The 13,462-nt window shown below is 43.9% G+C and overlaps 1 protein-coding gene across 2 annotated transcripts in view; it reads left to right on the forward strand.

Moving 5' to 3' along the window:
• LOC139537128 (nuclear protein AMMECR1-like) overlaps nucleotides 1-13,462 on the forward strand; it is a 34,393-nt gene that overhangs the window by 12,501 nt on the left and 8,430 nt on the right. For both annotated transcript variants that reach the window (XM_071338066.1, XM_071338067.1), the window contains exon 2: nucleotides 500-610. In XM_071338066.1, the coding sequence (XP_071194167.1) occupies nucleotides 500-610 (111 nt within the window). The remainder of the gene's footprint in view (nucleotides 1-499; nucleotides 611-13,462) is intronic.

Here is a 13,462-nt window from a genome sequence, read left to right on the forward strand (position 1 = left end):
GCTGAAAAAGCCGAATCCACTAATTTGAAGGGGTGTCCATATATTTTGTATGTATAGTGTATCTGTGACCAACAGATGCATATTTGTTTTGCCGGTCATGTGAAATCCATAGATTACGGCCTAATACATTTATTTCAACTGACTGATTTCCTTAATTTAACTAACTCAGTAAAATCTTTGGATTTGTTCCATGTTGCATTTATTTTTGTTCAGTATATAACAGAATGTAGCCATCTTATTTTTTGTACTTGCTACACGTTGTCAATCAATATGTGTCAGTGAAATGTTAGGTGAGGAAAACCCTTTGTCGGTGTCCAATATCACCACTAGGAATGTGAGAAATCAATGTAAATATTGTCTCAATTGTTTTTCTCAACCCTAAGTGGGTCCTGAATCTTCAAATTAACACCCAATAGAGGGTAGGCCTAGTTTTTACATGATGTTCTAATGTGTTCAACTCTAAAGGTCCCAACATTGTCTTCCCTTCTTTCTCTTTCAGCCCGCTGTTCGTCACATGGAAAATAGGCAGAGACAAGCGGTTGAGGGGATGTATAGGTACATTTTCTGCCATGAACCTGCACTCAGGACTCAGGGAGTACACCCTTACCAGGTAAGCCTCTCTCTTGATCATCATGCCCAGAGGTCCAAGCCTGTACTGCTCTTTCCTTTAGGCTAAACCACTGCAGTCAGGCTTTTTCTCCAAACAAAAGTCTCCCTCAGTGGAAGTTAAAAGTAGAGCAGCTGGTTCCGACCCGTCAAGCGCTATGAGGCGGAGGGTGGTGAGCAGTGACGGGGGAGACGAGTGTAGGCGCTAGCAGACGCACCGTGTCTGTGTTATCTCCCTGTAGTCTGCTGGGATATCTCCGGAGGGACTGGCTGACTGTCACACTTTTGCCTCATAGGCATGAACAACAACATAGAGGAAGGGAATGAGGGATGATGACAAATCCTTTTTGTGGTATTGAAGTAAAAAAATAAAAATATCTGGGTGTGAAGTGGATTTATCTTTTGTGTTTGTTCTTATTATTCCGTCACTGAAAGACCCCCGGCATCAGAGCAACAATTCTGCTTTGTTGGATTATAAAAGGAAAGGGCTCATTGATCGGGGACAAACGGCATACCAGCTGGACAGGAAAAAATGACTGTTTGAATGGGCAGGGGAGGGGGTGCACGTAAGGCTGAGCTGTAGCTCTCTATTGCTTTCTCACACACATATAGTGACATACACACTCACTCAGACACACACTGACATCTGGAACTGGGCTCCTATTGGCTACAAGTTAAGACTCCTGCCAGCCTCCTATTGGCCAGCGCTGTTGCTAGGATGATTCCACACAGGCCTACAGAGGAGGTGATGCACTGCAACAGAGAGATCAATCTTTCTGCTGTTACAGCAAATGTCAAGTTGGACTCGACAAAATCAATTCATTTATTTGATCTGATAACATAGAAGCCCTTACAATAGCATTTCAGCAACAAAACATTTTGTTTTAGTTGACATGCAGAGTTTCCCGTAGCTTTTGTTTTTTAAGTTCATCGGAGGTAGTCAAGGTTCAAGGATAATGCTTTTTAAAGTTTCTTCTGTGGACTGAACTGTACCTAGGTACCACAAATTTCAGCCCTCCCGTTTTCTTTTTAGTTTTTAGAGGGGGAGAGCAGCGTGTTGTCAGGGGGAACCAAAAAACAGGGCGAAGCGTCCAGATGAGGATGCCAGTAAAGCTGAGGGTTTTCTTCACTCAGTATGAATGCCTTCGCACGAATGTCATTAGTGAGGCTTGGGTTTCTTCTGGGGAAAAAGGGGGCCTTTTTATATTCAACTCTAACAGTAATGTTATAAATATTACTGTCTTCTTTGATCAAAAGAAGGATAATCCTTCATGTTTTACATGCAAAAGTAATTATGCTATGATTTTCTAGCTTGTTTGTCTGGAAATAGCTGTATCTGATCATGTATCTTGCTGAGCCGAACAGACAGGGCAGCTTTACTTTCTGTCTCAGAGCTCGTGCTAACTTAACCCATGGTCGTTTTTTGTTTTCAGACACTTTTCCCTCCAGCTGCATTCCAGGGAGATCTCATTATTATTCTCAATATTCAAATTTGAAGATCTCATAATGCCATAATCTCACCAGGCAGAACAGAATGCATGCTTAGGAAGATGTTATTGTGTCAAACACACAGTTTGTTTCTGACTGTGCCTTTTCAATCCTCCCAACAAACAATTGTGGTTCGCCTCTGCTGCTGATACCTTTTTGAAACCAATGTTTTAAATAATGTTTTCAAAGAGGAGAATGTCCATGGCTGAGGGAGAGAATGATTATTATACAGTTGCCTGGAAGCCACTATTGTACCAAGTAAGCCATGTCCTATAATTATCCAGTTAATGTTTCGGGAATTTAGGCTATACCTCAGCAATTCTACAGAACACCCCTCCCACTCTTACCATATACAAAACTATAACAAGGAGCTTGTGTGTGTGTGTTTTCAGTTATGTGTACGTCAAAGGACATTTGGTGCTGAATAAATCATGCAACACATGCACATCCAGAGGAGGAACAGCCCCAGGGACTTCCAGGAAGGTTTTACCTCCCTGAGAGATGCTGCTCAGTGCTCAGCCTGGCTCTCAGACATGTATGTAACTCATTTACACTGTCATGGCCAGTTCAGATGCAGCTTTGCCTGTTTAAAGGGCCCCAACAGTCATTCTGATTGACATGTAAAATAGCCTTTTGTGTGACTAAAACATCACACACACAATTTGTCTGATTTAAAATGTTCAACATTTGAGAAAAAGTACTTATTCTCTCATGTCAAACTACCAGGAAGTCTGAAAAGACAGACTGGGCTAATGTGGCGGGGGAGCTCACCTTGACTTGGTTATTATCAAGCAACATGGACCCAGTGTTGCTGCGAGATTATCTCTGCTGATACACAAAGCAGCTCACATTGTTTTCGCAAATTATTAGTTTATCGTGTTTGGTTAACAGCATCAATATAGACAATGTTGACCATATAATTTAGCTAACTAGCCCAAATAGAATTGTCAGCAGTGTTTATCAAGCTAACTAGGTAGTTCATCTTGGACAATTTTACTTTCAAATCAAATTTTATTTGTCACATGCTTTGTGAAAGAAAGGTGTAGACTTAAAGTGAAATGCTTACTTCCCAACAATAAAAAATAAAATAAAATAAATAATAATAATCATAACACATAGAATAAATACACAATAAGTAATGATAACTTGGCTATATACGCAGGGGTACGAGGTAGAGGTAGATATGTACATATAGGTAGGGATAAAGTGACTAGGCACCGGGATAGATAATAATCAGTAACAGCAGCTTATGTGATGAGTCAAAAGACTTAGTGCAGATATTCCGGGTAGCTAATAGTTTGCTAAATAACTGTCTTATAGCTTGGGGGTAGAAGCTGTTCAGGGTCCTGTTAGTTCTGGGAACCGCTTGCTGTACAGGTGAGCGTCTGGGTACATTTCCAGGATGAAGCTCCCGATCAACAGTTATTGTGCTGATGTTGCTTCCAGAGGCAGTTTGGAACTCGGTAGTGAGTGTTGCAACTGAGGACAGACGGTTTTACATGCTTCAGCACTTGTCAGTCCCGTTCTGTGCACTTGTGTGGCCTACCACACAAGCGGGCAGAAATTTGACGAACTGACTTGTTGGAAAGGTGTCATCCTATGATAGTGCCACGTTGAAAGCTACTGAGCTCTTCAGGAAGGCCATTCTATTGCCAGTGTTTGTCTATGGAGATTGCATGGCTGTGTGCACGATTTTTATACACCTCTCAGCAACGGGTGTGACTGAAATAGCCGAATCCACTAATTTGAAGGGGTGTCCACATACTTTCACATATACAGTACCAGTCAAAAGTTCAGACCCACCTACTCATTCAAGGGTTTTTCTTTGTTTTTACTAAACTCAGCAAAAAAAAGAAACGTCCCTTTTTCAGGACCCTTTCAAAGATAATTCGTAAAAATCCAAATAACTTCTCAGATCTTCATTGTAAAGGGTTTAAACACTGTTTCCCATGCTTGTTCAATGAACCATAAACAATTAATGAACATGCACCTGTGGAACGGAACGGACACTAACAGCTTACAGACAGTAGGCAATTAAGGTCACAGTTATGAAAACTTAGGACACTAAAGCTGACTTTGAAAAAGAAAGATGCCCAGGGTCCCTGCTCATCTGCGTGAATGTGCCTTAGGCATGCTGCAAGGAGGCATGAGGACTGCAGATGTGGCCATGGCAATAAATTGCAATGTCCGTACTGTGAGACGCCTAAGACAGCGTTACAGGGAGACAGGACGGACAGCTGATCATCCTCGCAGTGGCAGACCACGTGTAACAACACCTGCACAGGATCGGTACATCCGAACATCACACCTGCGGGACAGGTCAGGAGGGCAACAACTGCCCGAGTTACACCAGGAACGTACAATCCCTCCATCAGTGCTCAGACTGTCCGCAATAGGCTGAGAGAGGCTGGACTGAGGCTTGTAGGCCTGTTGTAAGGCAGGTCCTCACCAGACATCACCGGCAACAACGTCGCCAGGCCACAAACCCACCGTCGCTGGACCAGACAGGACTGGCAAAAAGTGCTCTTCACTGACAAGTCGCGGTTTTGTCTCACCAGGGGTGATGGTCGGATTCGCGTTTATCGTCGAAGGAATGAGCGTTACACCGAGGCCTGTAATCTGGAGCGGGATTGATTTGGAGATGGAGGGTCTGTCATGGTCTGGGGCGGTGTGTCACAGCATCATCGGACTGAGCTTGTTCTCATTGCCTGCAATCTCAACGCTGTGCGTTACAGGGAAGACATCCTCCTCCCTCATGTGGTACCCTTCCTGCAGGTTCATCCTGACATGACCCTCCAGCATGACAATGCCACCAGCCATACTGCTCGTTCTGTGCGTGATTTCCTGCAAGACAGGAATGTCAGTGTTCTGCCATGGCCAGCGAAGACCCCGGATCTCAATCCCATTGAGCACGTCTGGGACCTGTTGGATCGGCGGGTGAGGGCTAGGGCCATTCCCCCCAGAAATGTCTGGGAACTAGCAGGTGCCTTGGTGGAAGAGTGGGGTAACATCTCACAGCAAGAACTGGCAAATCTGGTGCAGTCCATGAGGAGGAGATGCACTGCAGCACTTAATGCAGCTGGTGGCCACACCATATACTGATATACCCCCCCCCCCCTTTGTTCAGGGACACATTATTCCATTTCTGTTAGTCACATGTCTGTGGAACTTGTCCAGTTTATGTCTCAGTTGATGAATCTTATGTTCACAGAAATATTTACACATATTTACACAATATATACAATATTTACGCAGTTGACAGTGAGAGGACATTTCTTTTTTTGCTGAGTTTATTTTCTGCATTGTAGAATAATAGTGAAGACATCAAAACTATGAAATAACACACATGGAATCATGTAGTAACCAAGAAAGTGTTAAACAAATCAAAATATATTTGAGATTCTTCAAAGTAGCCATCCTTTGCCTTGATGATAGCTTTGCACACGCAAAGCTGTCATCAATGAACAATCTAAAATAAACAAATCCAAATATATTTTTTATAACACTTTTTTGGTTACTACATGATTCCATATGTGTTATTCCATAGTTTTGATATCTTCACTATTATTCTACAATGTAGAAAATAGTACAAATAAAGAAAAACCCTTGAATGAGTAGGTTGGTCTGGACTTTTGACTTGTAGTGTGTGTGTGACAATCAATGATGTCAATCAATGATGCCGGGGCGGCAGGGTAGCCTAGTGGTTAGAGTGTTGGACTAGTAACCGAAAGGTTGCAAGTTCAAATCCCCGAGCTGACAAGGTACAAATCTGTCGTTCTGTCACTGTTCCTAGTCCGTCATTGAAAATAAGAATTTGTTCTTAACTGACTTGCCTAATTAAATAAAGGTAAAAAAAATTAAAAATAAGTTTGTATGATTCTCCCGTTTGGCATGTCTCTTGATGTAATGACATTACAACAGTGTCAGAGTATCGGGCAACTATCCCCCATGCTTTTGTTCCATGCTGGCTAAAGACCAAATAACTAGCTTACTGCAGGGGGGAGGGGAGAACCAGTAACTTTATGATCAAACTTTATCGTTGTACAAGCAACAGTAAAAGGAAATAAGGCGGTATCTAATTTTATGCAAAGTGTATTACATTTGGTTATTGTTTTAGTCATATTATATCTTAAACATCTTTGTCAGGGTTAGCGAGCGTTAACCATTCTGATGGCCTCGCTGGCCCACAGTGAGGGAGAGAGAGGATGCAGTTGATTACTGTGTTGTGTGTGTGTTTATACATCTGTGGCTGGGATGAGACAGAGGAGCAAACAATTCATTAAAGAATGCATTCATGTTATAGTGGCTGGGTACAAGCGGTTTCAATGTTTCTCTGTCTATGTGTGTTCCTCACGTGATCTGCTTTCGTGTCAAAAGGGCCTTGCTGCAAAGCTTCACCCGCCCAATGATCTGTCATGCACCGTAGGAATGTCATACATTAGTGTGTGTTTGCTGTACTGTTTTATATATACTATGAAGTAAATGACCACGTTTGGGGGGTCAAGCTCATCAATTCTCTCATCACTTCCGTCATTTATCTTTGGGACCATAGATCCATTCATTGTAGCAACCGGTATTAAACATATTAAAATATTTAGTTGATAGATGACAATCGGATCACTGTTTGGCATCCATCTGGTATTATACTGTGTTTTATGGATGAGCCTCAGCAGCGTAGGTCTGTAGAGAATAAACTGCTTAGTATCCTGCTCCACCTCTCACTGTTAGAGGATCTTACAAAGCATGTTGTGTCTCTGTAATGTGTTATGCGTGCTGTCCAGAGCAGCCATTTTGTAGAGAGTTAGATCATCGGTTTGTTTTAGTAGACGGCCCTCGTGCTCTGAAACTACCAGCCAGGCAGACTTGTCACGTCCCTGTTGTACTCCCCTCTCTCTCTGCTAGTACTGGAACTGGTGATGACTGCACCAGCAAAGGAATGTGGACACATCAACTTAGTGGATGCAGTGTTGTTTGTATTCAGCTATAGGCCTAAATGTAGCTTATAAACGTGAACATGTGTGAAACACAGGCTTGGCTTAATACTATTTGGATAAAAGGGTCAGCTCAGGAAAACTACAGGTTTATTTGTATAATGACTCATCTGATACTGAGGGTAAGCCTCACTACTCTCCTGTAGTTCCAGAGGTATGTGGGCAATGTCTGTGTGTGCATCCATATTGAGTCTACTGTCTGAGGAATATTTGCCAACCCTGCCCCTCTAATCAACCAGTTTGATCTGCTGCTCTGCCACCAGCAGCACGAAGCATTCCCCTCTCTCCCATGGAATCTTTCAAGGGAGCTGCAGAGAATGGATGCAACACGGGCATTAGAATAATTTCTCCAGCCATGGCTGTTGTTTAGCCACTGAGACTCTTAGAGCCGATGTCATAGCTGGTCAGGACATTATAGAATGTGGGTGGACTGTCTATAATCCTGTTTATCGTGACGAAAATGATCATGTTTTCCACCCACCTCGCCATTAACCATGTTGTTAACACAGGAAATGGAGGGGCCAGTGAAACACGAGAAAGGACAGATATTGGGAGGGCCTGACTCGTAGGGGATGTGTAATTTGTTGCTAAGGGCCTCTGGGTAATGAAGGATGACCAGCTGAATGCTCTTGAGTTTAGATTGTAGCCTCAAGTGTTTTAGTTGAGGCTTAGCTGTTTGTTCTGTAGTTGGGTGCTGTGTTGTCTTACTCAATAGACAAAATGATACTCACATATACACAGAAATGTGTTCCCTGGACTCCGCCTTAGCTGACCCTGTAATCGAATCAAATTGTATTTGTCACATGCGTCGAATGCCACAGGTATTACCGTGAAATGCTTACTTACGAGCCCTTAACCAAGGATGCAGAGTTTTTAAAAAGTAAGAATTTGCTGAATAACCTAAAGGAAAAATTGTAATAAAATAGCGATAACAAGGCTATATACAAGTTAATGGGTACGAGCTTGTCGAGGTAATTGATTTAATATGTACATGTAGGTAGGGGTAAAGTGACAAGGCATAAATAGTCAACAGAGTAGCAGCAGTGGAGTGTCAGTGTGTGTTTGTGGTTAGAGTCCAGTGAGTGTACATTGAGCCTGTGCAAGAGTGTCAGTACAAAAACTAAGCTATGTATAGGAATAAAATAAGGGGGTCAATGCAAATAGTCCGTTTGGCCTTATGGCTTTGGGGTAGAAGCGCTATGGTGCCGCTTGTAGCAGAGAACAGTCTGACATTTTTAGGGCCTTCCTCTGACACCGCCTGGTATAGACGTCCTGGATGGCAGGAAGCTTGGCCCCAGTGATGTACTGGGCCGTACGCACTACCCTCTGTATGCCGAGCAGTTGCCATACCAAGCGGGGATGCAACCAGTCAGTATTCTCTCGATGGTGCAGCTGTAAACGTTTTCGAGGAGCTGAGGTCCCTTGCCAAATCTCTTCAGCCTCCTGAGGGGGAATAGGCGTTGTCGTGCCCTCTTCAGTCTCCTGAGGGGGAATAGGCGTTGTCGTGCCCTCTTCAGCCTCCTGAGGGGGAATAGGCGTTGTCGTGCCCTCTTCACGACTGCTTGGGTGTGTTTGGACCATGATAGTTCCTTAGTGATGTGGACACCAAGGAACATGAAGCTCTCGACCTGCTCCACTACAGCCCTGTCGACGTGAATGGGGGTGCACTCGGCCTTCCTTTTCCTGTAGTCCACGATCAGCTCCTTTGTCTTGCTCACGTTGTGGAAGAGGATGACCTGGCACCACACTGCCAGGTATCTGACCTCCTCCCTTTTGGCTGTCTCGTCGAAGTTGATCAGGCCTACCACCGTTGTGTCGTCGGCAAACTTAATGATGGTGTTGGAGTCGTGCATGGCCACGCAGTCATGGGTGAACAGGGAGTACAGGAAGAGACTAAGCACGCACCCCTGAGGGGCCCCTGTGTTGAGGGTCAGCGTGGCGAAAGTGTTGTTGCCAATCCTTACCACCTGGGGGAGTCCCGCCAGGAAGTCCAGGATCCAGTTGTGGAGGGAGATGTTCACTTCCAGGGTCCTTAGCTTAGTGATGAGCTTGGAGGGCACTATGTTGAAAGCTGAGCTGTAGTCAATGAACAGCATTCTCACGTAGGTGTTCCTTTTGTCCAGATGGGAAAAGGCAGTGTAGAGTGCAATAGAGATTGCGTCAATCCTTGGATATGTTGGGGCGGTATGCATATTGGAGTGCGTCCAGGGTTTCTGGGATGATGGTGTTGATGTGAGCCATGACCAGCCTTTCAAAACATTTCATGGCTACAGATGTGAGTGCTACGGGCGGTAGTCATCTAGGAAGTTTACCTTGGCGTTCTTGGGCACAGGGACTATGGTGTTCTCTTTGAAACATGTTGGTATTACAGACTGGGTCAGGGAGAGGTTAAAAATGTGAAGTGAAGACACTTGCCAGCTGGTCAGCGCATGTTCTGAATACGTGTCCTGGTAATCCGTCGGACCCTGCGGTCTTGTGAATATTAACCTGTTAAAAAAGTCTTACTGTCAGACTGTGTGATCCTGCTACGGAGAGCACAGTTGCCCAGAACAGCTGGTGCTCTCATGCATAGTTCAGTGTTGCTTGCCTCGAAGTGAGCATAGAAGGCATTTAGCTTGTGTGGTAGGCTTGCGTCACTGGGCAGCTCGGGGCTGAGTTTCACTTTTGTAATCCGTGATAGTTTGCAAGCTCTGCCACATCCGACTAGCGTCAATCGGTGTAGTAAGAGTCGATCTTAGTCCTGTATTGATGCTTTGCCTGTTTGATGGTTCGTCGGAGGGCGTAGCGGGATTTCTTACAAGCATCCGGATTAGTGTTCCAGTCCTTGAAACTGCCAGCTCTAGTCTTTAGCTCATTGCGGATGTTGCCTGTAATCAATGGCTTCTGGTTGGGATATGTATGTACGGTCACTGTGGGGACTACGTCGTCGATGCACTTATTAATGAAGCCGGTGACGGATGTGGTAAACTCCTCAATGCTATCGGATGAATCCCGGAACATATTCCAGTCTGTGCTAGTGAAACAGTTCTGTAGCTTAGCATCCGCTTCTTCGGACCACTTCCATATTGAGCGTGTCACTGGTACTTCCTGTTTTGAGTATTTACTTGTAAGCAGGAATCAGGAGGATAGAATTATGGTCAGATTTGCCAAATGGAGGGTGAGGGAGAGCTTTGTACGTGTGTCTGGAGTAAAGGTGGTCCAGAGGTTTTTTCCCCTCTAGTTGCAAATGTGACATGCTGGTAGAAATCAAGGAAAACGAATTTAAATTTTCCTACATTAAAGACCCACTGCTGTCTTGTCAGGTCCTCTCTGCTCATCATGCCATCAGCGTGCCCTCGGATCCTGAAAAGTCAATTACTCTGAGAGATCACTTGCTGTGTGATGTCAGCCACAGACAGTGAGCTGGCCTGTTTTATGTCTTCATTATGTTGCTTCTCTCCGGCGTCTCCCACTAGTAAGAAAAATATCCGGGCCGGTTTCTGCTGAGCTCAGCTTGTCACTCCCAATCCCAGACTGGAAGAAGCAGAGTCCTATTTAACACACTATGGAGGTAAAAGGGATGCTGTTCAGTGTTTTAGTTTGTTGTTACCAAGTGAGTGTTAGTGAAAGCATGTAGAAGAGACAGACCCCTGACAGAATGCCATCACCACATGGTTATTTCACACTTATGGTTGAATTAGGCAAAGGGTGTGGTATGTTATGGCACATGGACTGTAAGTACGAACTGACTCCATGAATCTGTCTTGTCTGCTGTCATGACACGGGCAGGAAGATGCTGTCTTCATGTGCAGGAACGGTTGCAACTTGCAGCAGTCTTTTGTTAGGGTGGAGTGGGGGAGAGGGAGGAAAAATTTGAATCCCAGGTAAGGGTGCAAATGAAGTCTGTAGGTCCAGCCAATATGGAGACGCACCTACCAACAAGTCATTTATATTTTACATCCCCACAGATGGGCTGTTTCTGAAGCAGTTTTTTTTTTTACTGCTGTACACACATTATCTATACATATACTGTCTATACACACCATTATACACTGAGTGTACAAAACATTAAAGACACCTGCTATTTCCATGACATACTGACCAGGGGAATCCAGGTGAAGGCGAAATCACTTATTGATGTCAGGAGACAGGTTAAAGAAAGATTTTTAAGCCTTGAGACAATTGAGACATTGATTGTGTATATGTGCCATTCGGGTGGTGAAGGGGGAAAACAAAATATTTAAGTGCCTTTGAATGAGGTATGGTAGTAGGTGCCAGGTGCACCGATTTGTGTCAAGAACTGCAACGCTGCTGGGTTTGTCACGCTCAAGTTTCCCGTATGTATCAAGAATGGTCCACCACCAAAAGGACATCCAGCCAACTTGACACTGTGGGAAGCGTTGGAGTCAACATGAGCCAGCATCCCAGTGGAATGCGTTCAAAACCTTGCCCAACAAATCGAGGCTGTTCTGAGGGCAAAAGGGGGGTGCAACTCACTGTTAGGAAGGTGTTCTTAATGTTTTGTACATAGTGTGTGTATATACAGTACCAGTCAAACGCTTGGACACACCTACTCATTCAAGGGTTTGTTTAATATATTCTACATTGTAAAATAATAGTAAAGAAATCAAAACTATGAAATAACACATGGAATCATGTAGTAACCAAAAAAGTGTTAAACAAATCAAAATATATTTTAGATTCTTCAAAGTAGCCACCCTTTGTCAAGATGACAGCTTTGCACACTCTTGGCATTCTCTCAACCATCTTCACCTGGTATGCTTTCCAACAGGTTTTGAAGGAGTTCCCACATATGTTGAGCACTTGTTGGCTGCTTTTCCTTCACTCTGCAGTCCAACTCATCCCAAACCATCTCAATTGGGTTGAGGTCGGGTGATTTTGGAGGCCAGGTCATCTGATGCAGCACTCCATCACTCTTCTTCTTGGTCAAATAGCCCTTACACAGCCTGGAGGTGTGCTGGGTCATTGTCCTGTTGAAAAATGATAGTCCCACTAAGCGCAAACCAGATGGGATGGCGTATCGCTGCAGAATGCTGTGGTAGCCATGCTGGTTAAGTGTGCCTTGAATTCTAAATAACTCACTGACAGTGTCACCAGCAAAGCACCATCACACCACCTCCATGCTTCACAGTGGGAACCACACATGCATAGTTCATCCGTTCATTTACTCTGTGTCTCACAATGACACGGCGGTAGGAACCAAAACTCTCAAATATGGACTCATCAGACATATTTCCACCTGTCTCATGTCCATTACTTGTGTTTCTTGGCCCAGGCAAGTCTCTTCTTCTTATTGGTGTCCTTTAGTAGTGGATTCTTTGCAGCAATTTGACCATGAAGGCCTGATTCACGCAGTCTCCTCTGAACAGTTGATGTTGAGATGTTATTTGGGTTGCAATTTCTGAAGCTGGTAACTCTAATGAACTTAACCTCTGCAGCAGAAAACTCTGGATCTTCCTTTCCTGTGGCGGTCCTCATGAGAGCCAGTTTCATCATAGTGCTTGGTGGTTTTTGCGACTGCACTTGAAGGAACTTTCAAAGTTCTTGAAATGTTCCATATTGATTGACCTTTAGGTCTTAAAGTAATGGACTGTCGTTTCTCTTTGCTTATTTGAGCTGTTCTTGCCATAATATGGACTTGGTCTTTTACCAAATAGGGCTATCCTCTGTATACCACCCCTACCTTGTCACAGCACAACTGATTGGCTCAAACGCATTAAGACAGAAAGAAATTCCACAAATTGACTTTTAACAAGGCACACCTGTTAATTGAAATGCACTACCTCATGAAGCTGGTTGAGAGAATGGTAAAAGTGCAAAGCTGTCATCAAGGCAAAGGGTGGCTACTTTGAAGACTCTCATATATTTTCATTTGTTTAACAGTTTTTATTATTTTTGGTTACTACATGATTCATAGGGGCGGCAGGTAGCCTAGTGGTTAGAGCATTGGGCCAGTAACCAAAAGGTTGCTAGATCGAATCCCCGAGCTGACACGGTCAAAATCTGTCGTTCTGCCCCTGAACATTGCAGGGGCATCTGATACAGCAACCTTTCTTATGTGTTATTTCATAGTTTTGTTGTCCTCACTATTATTTTACAATGTAGAAAATTGTAAAAATAAAGAAAAATCCTGGAATGAGGTGTGTTCAAACTTGTACAAACACACTATTTATATTGTGTGTACTATATGTACACTGTGTGTGTATGTATGCAGCTCTTCAAATTACTGGATTCGGCAATTTCAGCAACCCCCGTTGCTGATAGATGTATAAAATGTAGCATACAGCGATGGAATCTCCATAGACAAACACTGGCAGTAGAATGGCCTTACTGAAGAGCTCAGTGACTTTCAACCTGGCACCGTCAAAGGATGCCAC

Source organism: Salvelinus alpinus, chromosome 13 (assembly GCF_045679555.1).
Source record: "Salvelinus alpinus chromosome 13, SLU_Salpinus.1, whole genome shotgun sequence".
In the NCBI taxonomy this organism is placed as follows: domain Eukaryota; kingdom Metazoa; phylum Chordata; class Actinopteri; order Salmoniformes; family Salmonidae; genus Salvelinus; species Salvelinus alpinus.